This window comes from Toxotes jaculatrix, chromosome 22 (genome assembly GCF_017976425.1).
Source record: "Toxotes jaculatrix isolate fToxJac2 chromosome 22, fToxJac2.pri, whole genome shotgun sequence".
NCBI classification, from domain to species: domain Eukaryota; kingdom Metazoa; phylum Chordata; class Actinopteri; family Toxotidae; genus Toxotes; species Toxotes jaculatrix.
The window spans coordinates 16143283-16163200 of NC_054415.1; the positions used below are offsets into that span (position 1 = coordinate 16143283).

Genomic DNA, 19918 nt, shown 5'->3' on the forward strand with positions numbered 1-19918 from the left:
AAACATGGTGGGATGTGTTGATGTCCTCCAGCAAGTTCCTTGTGGCCACTTCGATAGCTGCTGAGCTGGAGAGGACACTGCTGGGAGGGAGTGGTGAGTTTGACCCTGATACCACAACAATTTTCTTTAGTCGAAACTACACAGGAACCAAGGTCTACAAAACACATATCTGGTATGCTTGCATTTGGTTTGTTTAGGCTCAAAAGGCAAACCAGGGCTTTCAAATGGCTTGTTTTCTGGACAGATTCTCTCAAGCAGTGACAAAACGATCAGCTCCTGTCCATACTCTGTAACTTTGGCCTAAGGCACCGGTGTACTAGACGCAAACTAGCTTGTGTGATCTGACCACACCTGAAAGCAGCTTTTGTTTTTAGCTTTTATGGCTGTTTTAAACACTCAAAAGCAGGGACAAACGTCTTTTGTCACAGAAAGAGGCAAAGTGACATGAAGAGTAATCGTGTGGGGGGGAAAAAAGCTTAAGAGTTCAAATCCTGCTTTCTTTCTCATCTCCCTACACCAGGCCAATCATTGAGTGAACATGGTGTGCTTGTCAAGATTGTCTGTTTCGGGAAATAATAAAATTTGTTTGGTGCAGACTCCCAGTTCCAGGTGTTGGAAAGAATTTATTTCAGATGCTGTGCAATGCTTCTCCTCTGCACTTTGTTTAAAGTATCCTGGGTTTGTCTGTGTTTTGCTAACAGTAACTGCAAATCAGTATGGCCCTCGCTAGCCAACACTGACAATACAGCACTTTTATTTTACAGCATATACTGGTATCAATAATGGGACCAGGATTCTGATTCTACAGTAGATACTGTTGTTTTTATTGCCTTGTCAGTTGGCATCTCTTTCAAATGACTTATGAGTGTGCACAGTATGATCGACCCCTGCAATCTGAAGAACCTTCCCCTTAGTTATAATGTTATTTACCATAGCCTACGCACTGCAGCACATGATTCATCTGCACCAGATTCATTTTTTAAATTTTGCCAGGGAATGACCTCTGCAGTCACAAGTCTTTTTATGCAATTAGGCTCCAGGATTCCTGATATTTCCCAGAAACGTCAACAATGTAATATTACCTTCATGTCTTTCTTTTGGCTAGAATTGTATATTCATTTAATTTTAATGTAGCTTGTGTTTAGAGTGTACGGAGAGATTCAAAAATCACGTGGAGCAAAACATGAATGCTTTTAGTGCCATTTAGCTGGAGTAGCATTGCGCTTCGGACTCTTATGGTTGAAATGAGTATTACAACAACAATTTCCTGCCAATCCTGACAACAACAAAAAAAATCCACCTGCCAAAACTTTTTTTTTTCACCTGTCACAGTTAAAAAAACAACTTATGATCCCAGGAAAACGTTTTTTTCCACCTGTTCTTAAGTTATAAACACAGGAGAGAAAACTATTTCTGTAAGACTTGAAAAAAAATGGATTCAGCTGATCAGCTGAACTGTTTTTTCTCACTTCCCTTCCAGGCTTCCGCATATCAAAGAAAACCTTTTACCTTTAAAAACTTCAGGAGTTTGACTCAAACTGTATCTACAACCTTTCTGTGTTTCCAAAATTGTACTTGAGCATTTTGAAGAAGTCACCTTTAAATCCTAAAATCCTACTGATATGACGACATCAGATTTTTCCAATTGAGAGGTTTTCAAATTATCACTCACAACACATTTCAGCCTTCCTCGCTGCGGGTCAAGGCACAAATCGGGCTAATGTGGTATGTCAGACATGCTGAAAAGTTGTTGTTTTTTTGCCAGATGAATAATACATGGGCATTCATCACAAAAAAAGCAAAAGGCAGTGCCAAGTGTAAGCTCACTGGTCTGGTGACAGCTGAACAGATCTTTGGCAGAAACGGATGCAGTGGTTTCGCTTGCTAACAAAGACCGTTTTTGTGCTAACCGCTCTCCAGGCATCTTCCTCCTGTCAGGATAATGCACACATCTCCCATGCTGATCTCTGCCGCCACCATGAGCAACATGACGGTGCTTGACGCTGCTGACCCCTTTGACCTTGACATGACCTCCTCCGAGGCCATCTACCCCATCAGCTTCCAGGTATGCTGAAAGCCTCATACACACATCTTAGACTGTTTTTCCGTCAGATCAATGTGAGGTGATGGCACAAAATTTGCTTGAGTTCCCTTAGGCATATAATATTTTTAGGAAACTGGTGTTTGTCCTGGTAATTGTTAGATTTAAACTTAAATGTTAGATACTTAAAATACACCTTGTATAAATCTTTGTTGGAGAACATCCTTGTTATATAAAGTATAAATTAAATCTTCCATGTTATTACTAATTGTGAGGACTAAAAATTTAAAGTCACACTACATGGCATCATTTCCACCATGTTCTTTTTGTTGCTAGGTTTCTCTGACGGGCTTCTTGCTGTTGGAGATAGTTTTGGGTCTGAGCTCGAACCTCACTGTGCTGGTCCTCTACTGTATGAAACAGAACCTCATCAGCTCCGTTTCCAACATCATCACCATGAACCTGCACGTGGTGGATGTGTTGGTGAGTCCAAAACCTCTATTATTAGCTGCCTTTTAGAAAACAGGAATTTAAAGTGAGCAGCAGATAATAGCACCTTCTGTGGATGCGGGAGGGCTCAGACTCATCACATACATCATCTCAATACTAAGCAGCAATCATGCGGTCCACCAATGTCAATTTAGCATCTTGCTAATCTAATTCTTGTGACCAAAACATCTAAACCCACAGCAGTTGTGTACTAAACTACAGCTGCTCGGAGCTAGCTTTGCACTCAGTAAGTGCAAAGCTAGCTCCGTGCAAAGCTGCTCGGAGCTAGCTTTGCACTTACTGAGTGGCAAGCTATAGGAAAAGACCTTAGTGAATTAAGCAATTGAATGAAGGAAAGGAAAATATCCTTCACACATAAACTTTATCTGGTCCTAAACAGTCTCAAGATCAGATATAAAAACATGCATTTTTGATGTGACTGTAATCCTTGTTCCCGTCTGTTTCCAGGTATGTGTATGCTGCATCCCGCTCACAGCCGTGGTGGTGCTACTTCCTCTGGAGGCAGACACAGCCATGGTATGCTGTTTCCACGAAGCCTGCGTCTCCTTTGCAAGCGTAGCTACTGCTGCTAACGTCCTGGCCATCACCGTGGACCGCTACGACATCTCAGTGCGGCCAGCCAACCGTGTGCTTACAATGGGCCGAGCTGTGGCTCTGCTGGGATCTATTTGGGCTTTATCCTTTTTCAGTTTCCTGGTCCCCTTCATGGAAGTAGGCTTCTTCATCAACTCTGGTTCAGACCTCGTGAACCAGACGGCTGTGGTTACAGTGGCTCATACAAATGAGTACTACACAGAGTTGGGTTTGTACTATCACCTGCTAGCACAGATCCCTATATTCTTCTTCACAGCTATGGTCATGCTGGTGACTTACTACAAGATTCTTCAGGCGCTTAATATTCGCATTGGAACGCGCTTTCAGCACAACCTGCCAAAAAAGAAGCAAAAGAGTAAAAACACTATCTCTTTGAGCACTGCGACACAAGCGGAGTCGACTGACGCGTCACAGGTCAGCACTGGAGTCAGGGCAGGTGGGAGCGCACCTTTGGGCATGCGGGCTTCAGTGTCCGTCATTATCGCTCTACGAAGAGCGGTAAAGCGTCATCGGGAAAGACGGGAGAGACAGAAACGGGTCTTCAGGATGTCTCTTCTCATCATCTCCACGTTCCTGCTCTGCTGGACTCCAATAACTGTGCTCAACACCATCATCCTCAGCACTGGGCCCAGTGATTTGACTGTCCGCCTCCGCTTGGGCTTCCTGGTGATGGCCTACGGGACCACCATCTTTCACCCGCTCCTCTACGCCTTCACCCGGCAGAAGTTCCAAAAGGTTTTAAAGAGCAAGATGAAGAAGAGGGTGGTGTCTGTAGTCGAGGCTGACCCTACGCCGAACAATGTGGTCATTCATAACTCATGGATCGACCCCAGGCGAAACAAGAAGGTCACCTTCGAGGACACGGAAGCCAGACAAAAATGTCTGTGCTCACAGGATGCAGAGAACTAAATTTAACTCAATGTAAATATGTCAAATAGTGTTATGTAAGTGTAAATGGGAGTTAGCACACAGAGAGCTACACTCAAGAAAAAAATGGATGTTTTGGAGGGAGATGATAGAGTAGAAGAAATACTGAGTCTAAACAAGCTAAACCGGGGTGTGCTATTTAACAACGGAATATTCTGGGCAGCTTAATACAAGAATACTAAAATGATGACCACAGAAAATAAAATGTGGTCCCTGAGGAATAAACACATGAAGACGGGGGGGAGGGGTGGGGGGTTTCCTGAATATAAACATCATGTGTAAAGAGAGAGAGAGACTATCAGCAGCTGAATGTATGAGTTCAAGGAACGCATTTGCAGTTTTTTGTTTTTTTTTTCAAATGTCTCCAAATCGGTATCACAGGCACACGAAGAGCGTAATTTATTGCTATTTATTGTGGAATGTCGTGGCGTGCTATCAAGGACAGTTCAGTCATAACTCTGTATCTAAACAGCAGTGCGTGTTGTTCTCTGGTTAGCGTAAAATGAGACAAATGTCCGTGTACAGTCATTGAACACCTTGATATTGTTTGTCACCGTTTGTAATAAACAACCAAAGGCACAATATGCGTCAGTATCCCTCTGCTGCTGCTGCTGCTGCTGCTGCTGCTTCTTCGTGTGGAACTGGATACAGGATCAGAACTCATCGGGGCCAGTGGGGGGGTCAAAAACTACGATGGGGAATCAAGTTCGTCCTTCACTTTCCTTAGAGAGGTCACCTGTCTGTTATGTCATATAGTAGAGAAATGAAAGACCGCCTTTGGAAATATGGGGTTCAAACTAGGGTTGGGGTGGTTCCAGCAAATTAGAATGGCTGAAAGCCCAAAAGTATGTGGACACCAACTTGTGTACTTCAGTGATACACTGTCCATATTGTGTATTTGCTTAAAGATTTTTCAAATGTGGTGGCCTCTGGGAAAAGGACATTGCGCTGAAATTAAGCAAACTTCTACTATTATTAAACTATTATGATTTATTCTATTATTCTCACATGATTAAACTATACTGATTGAACAATTCCAAAGCAGAATTAAGAGCCAAACACTATTCTTCAGGTGGCCCTCTTTCAACCCCACTGAAGTGACTCCAGGACTCCACAGTACGACCAAAATATCAAAACACAACGCAGCAAAACCCCACTTGAGAAATTGCTGGAATCGCTGGACAACAACCTGACTGGCACAGCAGAGAGAGAGTAGAAGCTGACACTGGATCACCTCTAAGAGCCTGCTGCTGCGCTGGAGAACACCAAGGACACTGACCCCATATAAAAGCTCTTTTCAGCCAATGGAACTTGTGCCAGTCTGCATGTGTTTATGTGTGTGCATGTGTGTGTGTGTGTGTGTGTGTGGTATGAAAAGTGGTCACAGGCTGCTGAAAACACTTGTCCTTGTGAACCCGCTCTGTCGCCCCTTAATGCCTCGAGATAACTAAGGCAAGTATGGCGCAGAGATAACTGGTGGTGGAGACATGCAGTGCATCAATATCACTTTCCCTCTGCTGACACCCGAAGGTCATACGCCTCCCTGTACGTAGCCATCCGCCTGTTAGACACAACAATTCTAACGATGGACTTTTATGATGGAGAGCTGAGAGAAAAGGGTAAATGAGGTCAGACTGGATATGGATGCTCTGCCTCATCGTACAGGTATGATCACAGCCTTAAAGGCCCCATGAAATGGTGTCATTACCTCCTCTATGTGATGTATATCCATGTTGGGGTGGGACACTAGACAGTGAGATTAATCTTAAGGGTCTCAGTGTGCTTCACACAAAATGCTAATCAGATTTTCCTTCCACTTCTACTCTCCCCACTACCACTTCTACTCTCTTCCAGTTGGTGGAATCAAATAGCTGTATTCAACAAGATCTCTAGTGACCACAGAAGTTCCACTTTATTTTTTATTGGAAGTAGCAAGTTCAAGTGCCCGTTTCATGGGATCTTTAATAGAGAAACACCACTGAATTCAATATCAAATACAGGCCATGATCAGAAGAAAAAAAACTGAGGACCCAACACAAACCACTGACACGCCAAAGCACACGAATGCTTCCAACCGCACTTTGAACAACCAACCACCAGAGAGAAGCAGAAGCATGTGCCAGGTTACAGCTCATTGTACTGGCCCACAAGTCCGCTGGCTCTGAATGAGCCCCCTTCCATAAAGCCTTGCACAGCAGCACCCTGCTCATGAGCTCACACAAGGTGTTTCACACCCAGCTGGCAGCCAGCCAGCCAGCCAAGAAACAAGTGGCTGGTGAAGAGAAGAATGGCAGAGTATAGAAAAGACACCTACGGAAGACGTGTTACTCAAGAAGAGAAGAAACAAACCCGAGCTAAAACACTTTCTCCACAGGTGATCCAGAAGGAAGATCTGATAATGTCGCGCTACGACTGCAGGATGTGATGCAATGCCAGGCAACTGCAAACTATGTATGTTACTTATGTGGAAACACATAAGTAACTTCACTGTGTGTTTAACTTTGATTCATATGTGTGAGTACCTGCACTTTCATTCTGCGGTGAACAATTCCTTATTCGGTGTTATGTATATTGCCTTAAGTAAATTCTACTGCTCCTTTTAATTAGTTAAAGTGCACTTATGCGCTGTAGTGCGCTGACCGTGCAGTAAAATGTTAACACATGGGTCTGAACTCCATGTGCTCTTGTGCCTCTCCGCTTTGTTCTGAACATTTAGTGTGCAGTGGTGCGCATGGTGAAACTCAAATGACGGCAAGCTAGCGAAGGCAGTGAGCAGTTACCCATCTTCACACTGTGTGATTCAAAGATTGTCAAAGTGCTTAGTAGGCGATTACTTTTGTGTATTTTTCCAAGTTCAAATGCAGGTTTTATTAGTTGTAACTAACAATGAGTTTCAGAGGAAGGATTGTAAATAAAAAATATTCAACCAGCAGCAATAATAATAATAATAATAATCCTCAAAATGCTAAAGTGTGCAGAGTTTCAAATCTCTAAGTGCTTACCAGAGGGAAAGAAAATAACAGACAGAACATATGGGGCAATAAAAAAATCACAGGATAAATTTAAAAAAATCCTGTTGATCTTTTCTAATCCTGTTATGAATGATGCGCAAATATTTCAGCACGCTGAATTAAACAAGGCAGAGAAAAAATACGAGTAAAAATATATAAATAGAAATTATAAAACAGCATCATCAGTCATTAGGGAAATAATTATAATCCAATAAATTCAGGCTTCAGGTGAGATTTAGAAGCACAGAACAAAGAATGCCTGTACACCTAATATGAAATGAAAGACTGTTCCAGAGCTTTAGCACAATTTCTCTGCTTTTCACAGCACTCCGTAATCGGTAAAAGTGTGACTGCTGTGCTGATCTTTTTTTGTATATTATTTATGCTTGAGTCTTGCTGAAGTTCTGGATAGTGTTCAATCTGTCAGGCCATTCCAGAGCAGCGTGCCTTACGCCCTTACAGCTGACACAACAGGCCCCACGCTCTAATTTAAAGGTCAACAACGCTGTCATCACTGAAGCCGCAGTATGATCCCCTCTTCCTGCAATCCTATAGGCCAAAACTTTACTGCAGACTATGACTGCTCCAGATACATTTTCTGCTGCCAAATATCTTGCCTTGTGTCCACGCGCTACAAATAATCTAATCATACCAGAAATGTGACAAGACCTTAGTTATTTTCCAGTCTCAGCTGCAAAGAGTGATGACACCTTCTACATCCACAAACTGTGTCAGGGAGATGTCTGGGAGTTTTTATGGTACTTTTTTTCAGACACTGCATATAAAAATGTGGCTTAGTACTCTTCATTTAATCTTAGACATCAAAACACATGCATGTCCTTACCTAGTTCGTTGAGGCTCTGAGCGGCCTTGGTGATCTCCCTGCTGCCCCCCTGGAGCTGACCCTGGAGCCTCTTGCTCAGGTACAAAATGCGAATGATCCTCCGCAGCAGGTCACAGGCCACCTGGAGGAGGAAGGGAGAAAGGAGGTCAGGTAAGAGGTGTGGTTCACCTCTGACAGATACAGAAATCAGACACCAAACTAGCTAAGACAAAAGCTGACAGAATTTAATGGCTGTGATGCCAACTCATATGGTAACAATGGAGCTACTCCTGCTTCTTAGCGATGTGCACATATGTGCTGGAAGTAAAACACACAAAAAAAAAAAAGGAAAGAAAAGCTCTTGAGGGCATGTTTACTCTGATGCGAGTACTCTGAGCCATAATATTAGCCACAGTGTTGTTTCTCTCATGAAGTAGCTTGTACACACTGTACATGAAATCCTTAACAGCTGGGGAAGATGTGTTTAACACAGATGGAAAGAAATACACAGGGGTGTAGCTGAGAGCTGATGGGCAGCCATCTCCGTCTGATCGTGTGTGTCCACCTATCTGTGTGTGTGTGTGTGTGTGTGTGTGTAGACAAGAGTCTACAGCCACGCAAGCAGCTATATGAGGTTGTACTTGGGCACAGGGGTGATTTGAGCTAAATGTTAACACCAGCAGGCTAACATGCTCACAATGACAACACAATGGCAATGCTGATCTTCAGAAGGTAATGTTTACCATGCTCACCATCTTAGTGTAGTAAGTTAGCATGCTAGCATTTACTAATTATCCCTGTAGACAAAGTGCAGCTGAGGCTGATGGGTAATGTCATTAGTTTTAGCTGATCATAAACCAAAGTACCGGACAAAATGGAATTCATCAAACTGCACTGAATATCACTGATTGATTGCAAATCATGTCACATGAGCAAGCAGTGCAAAAAGTCAAAATGAAAACAAACACAAACAACAACAAAAAAAAAAAAAAAACAATAAGCCAAGCTGAACAGATAATTATGACACCAAACAGTATGAGAAGTAACGTGGCAGCATTTAGGATTCAGCTCCATAGCAGGAAAAAAAAAAATTTACCACAACCAAAAAATGCAAAGTCACCTGCTGGGAGCCTGATAAGCAGACTGAATTGCTGTTGTGTGTCCAAATCAATTAACTAATCAGAGATGTGGGCATTGATCCAGAGGTCCAAAACAGGCCATTTTTTTTATTGTTGTCAACCAGTGACGCAGCAGACACACGGAGAAGGACTCACACAATGTTAACTCTTATTTAGCGATTAGGCTGCGTGGGCTGCATTTAAATGAATTCAATCAATATACATGTTAATACTTATTCATTTACAGTGGATTTTTTTTAACTCAGGAGGACAGAGAGGAAGTTGTTGTGTTGTTGACAAGGGGGAAAAAATGCCAAACAGAGTCCTTGGATTCCCCAGTGACTGATTGTGTGGCTGCTCTTTGAGTCACATCCAGCTTATAGTGAAGGCTCGGGCCAGAGACTGAGAGCGAGATCACATACACACACACAGAGAAAATCTGAGCAATCCATTAGCCCAAGAGAGAGACCTCAGAATCACACTGACCTTTTTTTTACAGCCACCGTTTCATCAATATTTAATCATGATTTCCCTCAGCTGCACAAACAGGAGAACTGCAGCCCAGTGTGCACATGCGCTCGCTAGGTCATGCACGCACAGCAGCTTGGAGCTCTGCACGCGGCAGATATCTTGCCTACATATAGGCAAACGCTCAACCTCTCTCCTACACAGTGTTAATTTCTCGGTGGGTTTGGGAAAGCTTCGTAACAAATGTAAAATAATGTTCTTTGGTAAAAAAAAACTGCCAGGCAAAGAACTGTCAATCTATTTCATCTGCCATTTTAAAAACGAGAGGCTGACTGATTCACACAGCCACAGAAAAGTTAACAGAATACGTGGTCACAAAGTGGGTGGTGGAGACTTACCTGCAGTCTGGCAAGCTGAGTGATCCTGGCCACAATCTTGTTGTATGGGTCAATAATCTTTGTTCTTATCCTGAGGAGACAGGCAGAGTTTGACTGTTTTATTTAGGACCAATGTGCATAAGAGAATCACATGCGCCTTTTCTGCTGCAGAAATTTTACAACATGGAGCTTTTCAGAACCTGAACCTGGGGTCCTCCTTGTGGTTCCAATGTTTTACAAACTTAGATATTCCAAGTATTCCAAAGAGCAGGATCAGAGAAATATGCTCTTTTTTCTTTGCTCTAGTTAAAACGGTGCTGGCCGAGTTTTGAATGAGCTGTCATCAGGTGATGAAGGAAGAGAAAAGCAGTAAAAATGCAGAAATGCATGGGTTAAATGTATTTGTCTAAGATGAGCCTGCAGCTCAAATGACACCCAGATTCACACACTGTGGGATTACAAAACAAGACAAGAAAATTTGAGCTAGGATATTTGTACTACCTGGATCTACAGTATGTCTTACATCTTTGGTCATGTATGATTTACTCCTATTAAACTAGGGGAAACTACATTTAATTATAGATATCATCAGGGCACTTCTGCAGGGATTCATTTTTCTGAAAACTGTTGTGACGTTCTAATACAGGCTGAATACAAGGGGTCTGAGACCTAAGGACCATGTGCACTAAAGCCAGCCAAAGACTTAGACTGTTTGTATTCAAGTGTGTGAATGTGAAGCAGCAGGCACCAAAGCCAATTATATCTGTGTAAATATTGTTATTTTAAAACGTCTCATCTGACTAAAGCCACGGGAAAATATATTTACCTGTCAACAGCTGCCTGCAGAGCACTGATCCTCGTCTGCATCATCTGAAGGACCCCTAAAGACAACAACCAACAAAAGTTTTTCCTTTCACTACACCAATTTAAAAAGCTGCATCGCTCCTCATCTGAGGAACGCTGGCTCTCTCTTGTGGTAAAACCCAAGAACTGCAAGAGCTGCAGAGTTTTCAGAAGTCTTGTGTGCATTCACATGCGGGCACGAAGGTCTTCCTGAACGTTATTACACTGATGACAAGAATGCTATCATAAAACAAACTATAAGGACAAATTATTGTTAAACATGGACGTCAAAAAGATAATGTCAATAACAATGTGGTTGCAAAAGCCATTCAATGGGCCAAGACAAAGTAACCAAACGTGTTCTGACAAGAACCAGTCTTGTCTACCCACTCCCTCCCTAACCTCATCACCGACGCCTGCCACTGCGAGCACTGAAGGCCAGATGAATAGGAATGACGGTGCATGTAAATACAAGTTGAATTTAGCGCCCTCTCAGTTTTTGCTAAGCATCACAACTCAGCATCGACCCTCTATATATAAGCACCTCAGTGCTCCTTGCTAGTTTGCTGGTCTCCAAAAACGTTGACAATCTCTGCTCTAAACAATTAATTTTCATCACTAATATTAACTGAAACCATTTGATGGTGAAACAGCAACACGCAACAAGGGAGCATTTACAAAATGCTCACAGCTGCAGCATAATGTTAAAATATTGTAACTTGAAAAAAAGCGGACAAATGTTATCTTTAATAAATGACTTATCTCAACCAAATTACCAGTGTCTGTAACTGATCTGAATACCATCCTAAAATAAACTAACGCCCATGGTGCATATACATAAAGCAGTTTCTGCACATGTTGTTCTGGAAGCTACAGTTGTAACATATGGAAAAGGATTTCTTTACCTTCAAGAGACTCTATCCCAGTTGCCTGAGCCAGTAAGTCTTCATGTCTTGCCACAACCTGGAAGAAAGATGCAGTGTAAATCAATGGATGGGGCTCCTGTTATGGATGCCACTGTGTGCCCTGCTTTAAAAAAGTTTTAAAATAAGCAGAATGTGTCAATCAAAAAACACGCGGGTGTGAATAAGACAAATAAATCAATGATGCTCCATATTGGAGACACATGCTTTTACTAGCAAACTACATGTACCATCCTATACAAAGTCTGGTTTGGTGTTTAATGAACAGCTTTCACGTTCAGGTTATTTGCATCACATTCATTTACCAGTAGACACCAGTATGATTGTGAACCTTCATTTTGCTATGTCTACATAATGTGTTCCTTCAGACCCTGCAGAGAGTCACGCTGGGTTTTGTACCTGGCTGTGGAGCTCCTTGTCCAGCTGACTGATGCCCTGTGCCAGCTTGGCCAGCTGCTCGGCGATAACAGCATGGTGTATAGCCTGAGCAGTGTACGTCTTCACGTCGAAGTCCTCCGCCAGGAAATCAGCGTAACACTCTGCAAACACAGCCAACACAGCCTCAGTACATTCACTCTCATAACCGACCTACACACTGTCTGCTGTCTCCCTGTCTGCATCTTCCTTGCTGAGCTTCACTTAACAGTCACCAGTTCAATTTAATGGTTATAATAATGATATCAACAATAGTACAAAATTAGAAAACAAGGTTTCACTTAAATGGTCGTCACAGAAAAAAACGAAGACATGTAACTAACATAATTTGTTAGCTAGCTAGGAAAGTGATTTCGGTATAGCTAGCAACGGGGCGAACGTGTAAGATTGACAACGCTGGTTATAATGTTGTTTTGGAGCCGTCGTCGAAATGCAACAGCCGCTACTACGCTGCTACAGTTCGCAAAGCTTTATTTTACCATCTTTCAAAAGTGAATTCGTGGAAGCTTCTCCACCGTCCTCCATGTTGGTAGTTCCGCGTGTGACGTTTAAAGTGAGAGACAACGACAGGAAGACGTCGCACGAGCCTTAAAGGGCCACACACGGCTGAACTGTCGCTGAGGAGCGGAGTCCTACTCTACCCTAACCAGTAATACACAGTCACTTAGAAAGGTTTTAATTGTTAAAAAAAAAAAAAATCTTAAATGAATGTGAGATGAAGCCATCTCTGCTGAAGATGCTGGGTCAGGAAAAAAAAAACATTTTACCTAGTAACTAAGTACATTTACTCAAGTACTGTACTTAAATACAACGCTGAGATATCTGAACTTTACTTGAATACTTCCATTTTATGCATTTTAAGAATTTTTACTTTGCTGTATTTGTGCTTTTACTTAAGTAAAGGATCTGAATGCCTCTACCATCACTCATCTTACCAGGGAAAACTGAGACCGCTTTTGGGAAAGTGTTGAAATGATTGCTTTTCTGATGAGCTGTCACACGATAAGTCACCACCGTTCTTACGTCTTTTGTTTTCTACATAAGAAAACAAAAGGCGGGGGCGTTTTGACACTGCAGTGGCAATCCATAATTAAAATCAAACTCCAAACTTCAATCACACTTGAAATCAAAAGACCACTGATGCATCAGAGTGATAGAGAGTATGCAGACAAAAGAATCCCAGTAGAATAAGAGAAGAAAGAAATTGTGCTGCTGCTCCTCAGTTCTTGCTCTGGTAACAAACCAGGTGAATTTTTGATTTATACCTGCTTACAGATATAAAACTAGAGGTTGTTAAAATAATAATATTAGTCCAATGCAATTGAGGGAGATGGCCAATCATTTTCATGTATGGTAACACAGCGAAGAGGGTTTAAATATTAGCTGAATTACAAATGAATATGTCATTTCTGCTGTTCATTGAGTATCTGTGCAGTGCCAAAATAAAAGCCTAAAATCCATCTACTTACATACATCCAGATCAGCTCCATAGCTGCTTTATGAAATGAGTCTAATAAGCAAAATGCAAATAATGGAAAATCTCTATACATATTCATATAATAATGGTTCTGAAAGGAGCACACAGATCTGTCTAAATAAAGAAGGATTTTCTTCTTTACGTAGCACTTTCATCATATATTTCCTCCTGGGTGTCTTGCTTATTATTTTCATACTGCTCTGTGAATTCAGGTTCTAAAAATATGGTTGCAGTGATATTGGTTGTCCTTGAACTGCTCTTGCCTGGTTTTCTCAGTTTTCCACTCCCACCCATGCTCTTTCCCTCTGTCTCTGGAGAATGAAATAGCATGCAGACACAGACACCTCCTCCCTCTCACCACTTTGTCTGTCTGTCTCCCTCTTTTCTCCTCTCATGGCTCTGTCTGTGTCTCTCTCTCTCTCTGTGTCTCTGGACTGCAATCTAACCATGGCTTTCTAACCTCCCCCTCTTTGCCTCTGTCTTTAATGGAAGCTGTAATGGTGTGAAAGGAACAGGAAAGCCCAGTTAGCCTTGGCTAACAAGGTGCAGTCTCCCAGGAGGCCACTGGGTATCATCACGTGTTTGATATCTTTCTGTGGATGTAACATGGTAAAGCAAAGAAAAACCAAAAACTAAAATAAAATATATAGAAATGGATGATATGTTATCTATAGACATGCATGAGATCTGCCGATATGTAACCTAGACCATCACCATGACCTTTGACACTGAGAACACACAGATGCAGTGACAGCCACGCACCACAACAGGGCAGTAAAGTGCTGTCTGTGATACCAGACGTGTCCTTTCCAGATGACTGAGGAAAAAAGAAGTCCTGAATTTGCAAAACGCATCCTGATTGGACTGTGTGTCTTTGTGTGCCTAAGTCTGTGTGTGTGTGTGTGTGTGTGTGTGTGACAGAGAGTACTACCACATCTGCTTAAGCCTGCATACAAATAGAAAACACCACACTCACTCTAAGCCAGTTTGTTTGCTGTGTGATGTTGGTTCAGTGGCGTGTGTTTGTCTTCTGTGTCCATGACAACCAGAGCTGCCTAAACTGTACACACAGGATGCGTGTGCATGTTGCTGTGTGTGGTCAGTTTTCTGTGTGTGTGTGTGTGTGTGCATGTGTGTGCGTGCGTGCGTGTGTGCGATGATGCCTTGTTATTCAGCCTTTTCCTAGTGAAAGTGCTTTTCAGCTGTCCTTGCTGAAAATGCAGTGGATGCACACATGTGACATTAGCATGTAAAAAATATGGGACCTCAGTCATGTAATGAACTTGGCTTTGTGTGTGGAGGTGTAGTCAAGCACGTAAATGTTATGGCATGTACTTGTATGCAAATTGGGAAATTGTGGTTCACTAAGAACCTGGAGCAGTTGTGAATGTGGCTCCTTCCTATATTCACAGAGACTGGGGGCTTCGTTCGGCAGCTCGCTCGTAACTCATCCTTCACTTCTCAGGGAAGCGTTCATCCATCATCTTTATGCATTGAGTCGCTCCCTTTTCAAGGTGACTGGGGCAAATTAAATTCACTTTTTTAAATCGTGTCACGAGAGGAAAAGCAGAGGAACGGTCTTGGGAGCTCGCTGGTGCATCTCAGTGTTAGAACTGTCGACTCCCTGTCCAGGGATCAAACCCGAGCCATTGAATCCGAACCAGAGATGGTGAAAGGGGAGGAAGATGAAAAAACAAAACAAAAAAGCAGTTATCACTCTGTACCAAAAATGGCTTGTTCAGCTAAATGACTAGCATCATTAGGAAAACAGCCATTTCTTCTCATGCCACCTCATCATCATCATACCCCATTTCTCTCCTCTTAGCCCAACCATTTGAGGCAGACACCTTGAGATGATGTGTGTGTGTTGATTTGGTGCTATAGAAATAGAACTGAATTGAATTGAATTGAATCTCTCCCTGACCAGGAATCCATCAAATCCTATCCATCAGGGAAGCCTCAAGCTGAGAGTCAGAGGACACAACAAATCCACACAAAGAACTCTGCCTCCTCTCTTCTTTTCCTCCTTTGTACAGTGGCACATTCCCTTTCAGTTCACACAGACTCCATTCAGAGCTGAGGGACGATTCCTGATGTTAATGTTTTCTTTGTTTTATTCTTGACTTCATCTGCACTGTTGGGCTTAATTGGCAAAAGGTCCATGTGCCAGATGGGTTTCTGTTGTTGTAGCGATCAATGACACACAGACTGTATGAAGTGCACAGGCTTTTTTGAAAATTGGTTAAAAAGGAGCTCAGTGATGGGGAAAAAAAAGCAATTTGGCTTTGATGTGTTCAGCACTGCCTTTCTTCAAGGCCAGGACATGATCTGAGAAGGGTCCTTCACCGTCAGGAAATGTTCTGTAAAATATTAAACTTTAAAATGCTGTAAAACCTGTGTGTAAATTTGGATATTGTGTTTCACCTGCCGTGGTGATTGTGGTTGATTCCTGTGAAGGTGATTGGGTTCAATCCACAGGAACTTTCACATCTCAGGGAATCATTCATCCATCTTTTATTCTACCTATATTTCCTCCTTTTCAAGGTGACTGGGGCAGATTAGAGTTAGGTATTGATTTGAGCCATGGGAGGAAGAAAGAGAAAAACTCCTGGGAGGATACATATGTGGTTAAAACCACATTCCCTGATCAAGAATCTAACCTAGGCCAAGGCGGGGAGGGCGTCATCTTATTTTAATTAGCTGCTCTTTGTAACAGCTAATTTAATTTGCCTTTATGATAAATGATATTTGATAAGAAAACAGAATGTAGAGATAGCTGAGTGCAGAAATGAGCTGTGAGCCATGTGTGAGCTGCTCCACACACACACACACATGCACGCACACACACACACACACACACACACACTGGAAACACATACCCACCAGACAGAAAACCAGCTGACTGTTTCCAGGCAGCTGCAGTGGAGTTGGAACACAGCTCAGCCAGATGCTGCTGGAAGACACTTCTGTAACTTCCTTTCTTGATAGAAAACACAACATAAACACAAGATAGTTCCAAGACTAACTCAACTCAAAGCGGAAAGTGGACAGGAAGCAGGTTTATCACACTCTGAACTTAACCCTGAACCACAGACTGTAAATAAAAATGAAGGACTGTATAAGAAAAGTGAGGTGCCTTAAAGTGCAATCCTATTATTGGCCACTAGGGGTTTGCTGTTGAAGCGAATCTTGGTCATAATGTTATGCCTGATTGGCGTAGTATTAAATGAACAAACTCATACCGGACAAATGTTGTTCTGTATTGCTCATAAGAACACACTTATAACTTTCTGTGATATAACCATTGCGTGAATGAAGTGCAATATATGGGTTAATTACAAAGGACACATTTAAAAAAGACCTGAGTGTAGAAGAGTGCAACTTTTTTCACCTGTTTACCTTCACAGATATAGCAGGTGTTCATATCTACCAAATGGCGACAGAGAAAGTTAACGTTGTTAACAGTTTTAACGACGTCTAATTCAGCTAAACGTGACGTTAACCTGAACTATCATGACGTCCTGATGGACAGTTTGATTAACACATTCATTCAGCACGTTACACTAACACAATACACTTAAACTTGGTCACATGTGCCAGAAACACAAAACAGACTTTGTTCGTTTAGAATTGGTTAAATTTACACCTTTAACAGTCTTGAAAAGCTACTGTTAAATCAACACATGGGTTAACACAGGTTACCAGCCTGGTAGCACCAGATACCGTGAAATGCTAACGCCCGCACTAGCTGGCTAGCTTGGTTAGCAATGTGTAATTCATATAAAAAATAAACTTGGAAACCAGTAAGAAAATAAACATTTACTTGGAACTGGAAATCATAATCCTTGGAGAGTCTGTTTGGACATGCTGTAATTACGATGAACCCAACACTAATTCAAACAAGCTATAAAAAAAACAAAAAAAAAACAGCATAACAGTCTGTGGAAAATGCTACTCCACTGACAAATGAAGAGCAATAACAGTAATTACTGTAATGTACTAATGAACTAAACCTGCTGGTTTAGTCCAAACAGCCTGTCAGTCAAACCAGTCACACACTGTTCTTTGAGACCTGATATCTAATTAATTAGGGAATTATTTTCAGATGGACGACTCACTTGTAGATAACAAGATTAACACGTACTTAGATATGGTGAGTGTGTGTTGGAGAGAGAAGGTGATTAATAGGCGGTTACATCTCAGTATGTCCTGATCCACTGCTTCATAGTGGAGGTGATTAATCCTTTACAATAGAAGAGCAGGGAAGGGGGAGATCTGCTGTGGACTTCATCACTTCACTGTCCTGAGTGAAAAATAACTTTAACCTTTCCATTCATCAGTGTCCAAGACAGGGAGGAGGAGGGGAAGAGGGAAGACAGTGGGAGAGAGGAGGAGGTATCACAGACACACCCACTGACACTGACTTAATCTGAGAGGAAGCTGGAGTAGAACATGCAAACTCCACCCAGAAAAAAGCCCCAGCTGGATTCAAACCCATAACCTTTGTGCTGTAAGGCGACACTGCTAACCACTGCACCACCCTGCCACTCCATTACACCATCAGCATGAGACATGTGAGTGTTGTGAGGCTGATAATGTTCATTCAGCTGTAAGGTAATGTTTCCCTATGCCTGTCCTCACTCAGTCATCCTCACTCAGTCATCTTTTGCTGTTCGAAGACTAAACCGGGCCTGATCTGAGTATGCTGGACCCCCCCAAAATCCAGTTCATTCAGTTGATTATCATGAAGACTGTGGTACAAACCTGTGATCTGGAATACAGCTACAGTTTATAGGTGTAGACATGTAAGTGTCTGGAACAACTGTACTAATGTAAAAGCTAAGTGTGTATACACACACACACACACACACACACACACACACACACACACACACACACACACACACACACACATACCTTTGGGTGCATTCTCTCAGGCATGTAATGGTCTTGTTTCAGCTCACAGTGTGTGCTCTGTTCATCTATCACACACACACACACGCACACACACACGCACACACACACACACTCTCTCTCTCTCTCTCTCTCTCTCTCTCAGGCTGCATTAATGAAAGAGAGCCTCCATTAGTCGTCCCTGTCATCAGAGACACCTCCTGGGGAACCGCAGAGATGGACAGACTCCTTCACTCCTCCACTCCTTCTCCAGCTTCTCTCCTCCCACGTCTTCATCTCCGTTCTTCTCTCAGTCATTAGTTTCGTACTTATCAGGCTTTTAATCATCTGGTATCGGTAGCTATTTATCAGAGCTACTGGACTTTTTCCCCTCCGAATTTAAAGAGTCAGTTGCCCCTGAAACAAGGTTACCATAGAAATGGTGATGAGCGACGCCACAGCGCTCACTCACCTCCTGCCCCCCTCGGGCGTCTTCTCAGGCTGGTGTCACCATCACGGGCACTTACTGTAAAAGTATACTCCAATTACACAGAGGTGTTTAGCAGCACTGATGGAGAGCGGCAGTAAATGTCAGCAGAGAGGCTGCTGGCTGCTAGCTTCCACACACTCACTGCTGATTTATCTGCAGCGTTTTACACTGGAGATCATCCTTATCACTGTGACAAGGCACTAAGTCCAATCAAGATCATGTTATGGTGGGACTCCGCGGCGCTATCTGATGACACGTTCACGTACTGCGAAATGTGCCGTAAATTTAAGCGTCTGCGAAGGAAAAAGCAACATCTCATCAGCAGATGAGATGTTGTCCTTCAATCCAGTGTAAGATCTTTCATTTTGTCGGTATCATGTCTGAGCTGTGTCACAACCAGAACTAGCAGCAGCAGTGTTAAAGAACACACTGCTCATGCTCAGATGTATCTTCTCTAATTATCAAATGAAAGGCCTGATTTTCTTTCTTCTGCTTTCTTCTTCTTTCTTTCCGGCTCTGGCTGAACCTTGGAGCTGAGTTTGATCCTAAACTCTCCTTTGATCAAGACCAAAAAGGCCTTTATTCACCTAGTTAGTTCAAATCTGGGCTTTCCCTGCCTGTGGCACCTCTGCATATCTCTGACCTTCTGTTTGTTTTATTCCCTCTGTGTCCCCTGATGTCCTCATCCCTGTCCTCCCTTTTCACTCAGGTGCTCTATTCTGGGACCTGTCTCTCTCTCCTGGTTTTAGGTGTGTGGTGTCGGTGTATGTAACCTTAGAAAAGGGATTAGTTTGGAAAGTTAAAAAAAAAACAGTCAAAAGAAACCCAGACTCCATTAAAAACACAAAGCATGGTTGAAATGTGGTTGACATAAGGCAATTATGGTCCACATGGGACGAGAAGGGACACCATTCGAGATCAGGCCTGTAAATTACCAAGAAAAAAAAAACAGACTTGATGGAAAACTGCTGACACAGGTATAAACATG

At 42.5% G+C, this 19918-nt stretch overlaps 2 protein-coding genes across 2 annotated transcripts in view; one reads left to right on the forward strand and one right to left on the reverse strand.

The window, feature by feature from the left end:
* Positions 1–12606, reverse strand: part of cog5 (component of oligomeric golgi complex 5) — a 48130-nt gene extending 35524 nt beyond the window's left edge. Inside the window, exons 1-6 of the mRNA XM_041029917.1 lie at positions 12550–12606; positions 12035–12174; positions 11618–11675; positions 10696–10750; positions 9891–9960; positions 7928–8048 (exon numbers count right to left, since the gene is read on the reverse strand). Of these exons, the coding sequence (XP_040885851.1) occupies positions 7928–8048; positions 9891–9960; positions 10696–10750; positions 11618–11675; positions 12035–12174; positions 12550–12595 (490 nt within the window). The 5' untranslated portion in view covers positions 12596–12606. The remainder of the gene's footprint in view (positions 1–7927; positions 8049–9890; positions 9961–10695; positions 10751–11617; positions 11676–12034; positions 12175–12549) is intronic.
* On the forward strand, positions 1943–4054 carry LOC121176111 (G-protein coupled receptor 22-like). The gene is made up of 3 exons (XM_041030084.1): positions 1943–2065; positions 2378–2524; positions 2999–4054. The coding sequence occupies exons 1-3, from the start codon at positions 1943–1945 to the stop codon at positions 4052–4054; spliced, it is 1326 nt and encodes a 441-aa protein (XP_040886018.1).
* Positions 12607–19918: the final 7312 nt, after the last annotated feature.

Coding starts and splice junctions, on each gene's coding strand:
- LOC121176111 (XM_041030084.1), top strand. CDS start 1,943: ATGCACACATCTCCCATGCTGATCTCTGCCGCCACCATGAGCAACATG. Junction 2,066..2,377: donor TCTACCCCATCAGCTTCCAG/GTATGCTGAAAG, acceptor TTTTGTTGCTAG/GTTTCTCTGACGGGCTTCTT. Junction 2,525..2,998: donor TGCACGTGGTGGATGTGTTG/GTGAGTCCAAAA, acceptor GTCTGTTTCCAG/GTATGTGTATGCTGCATCCC.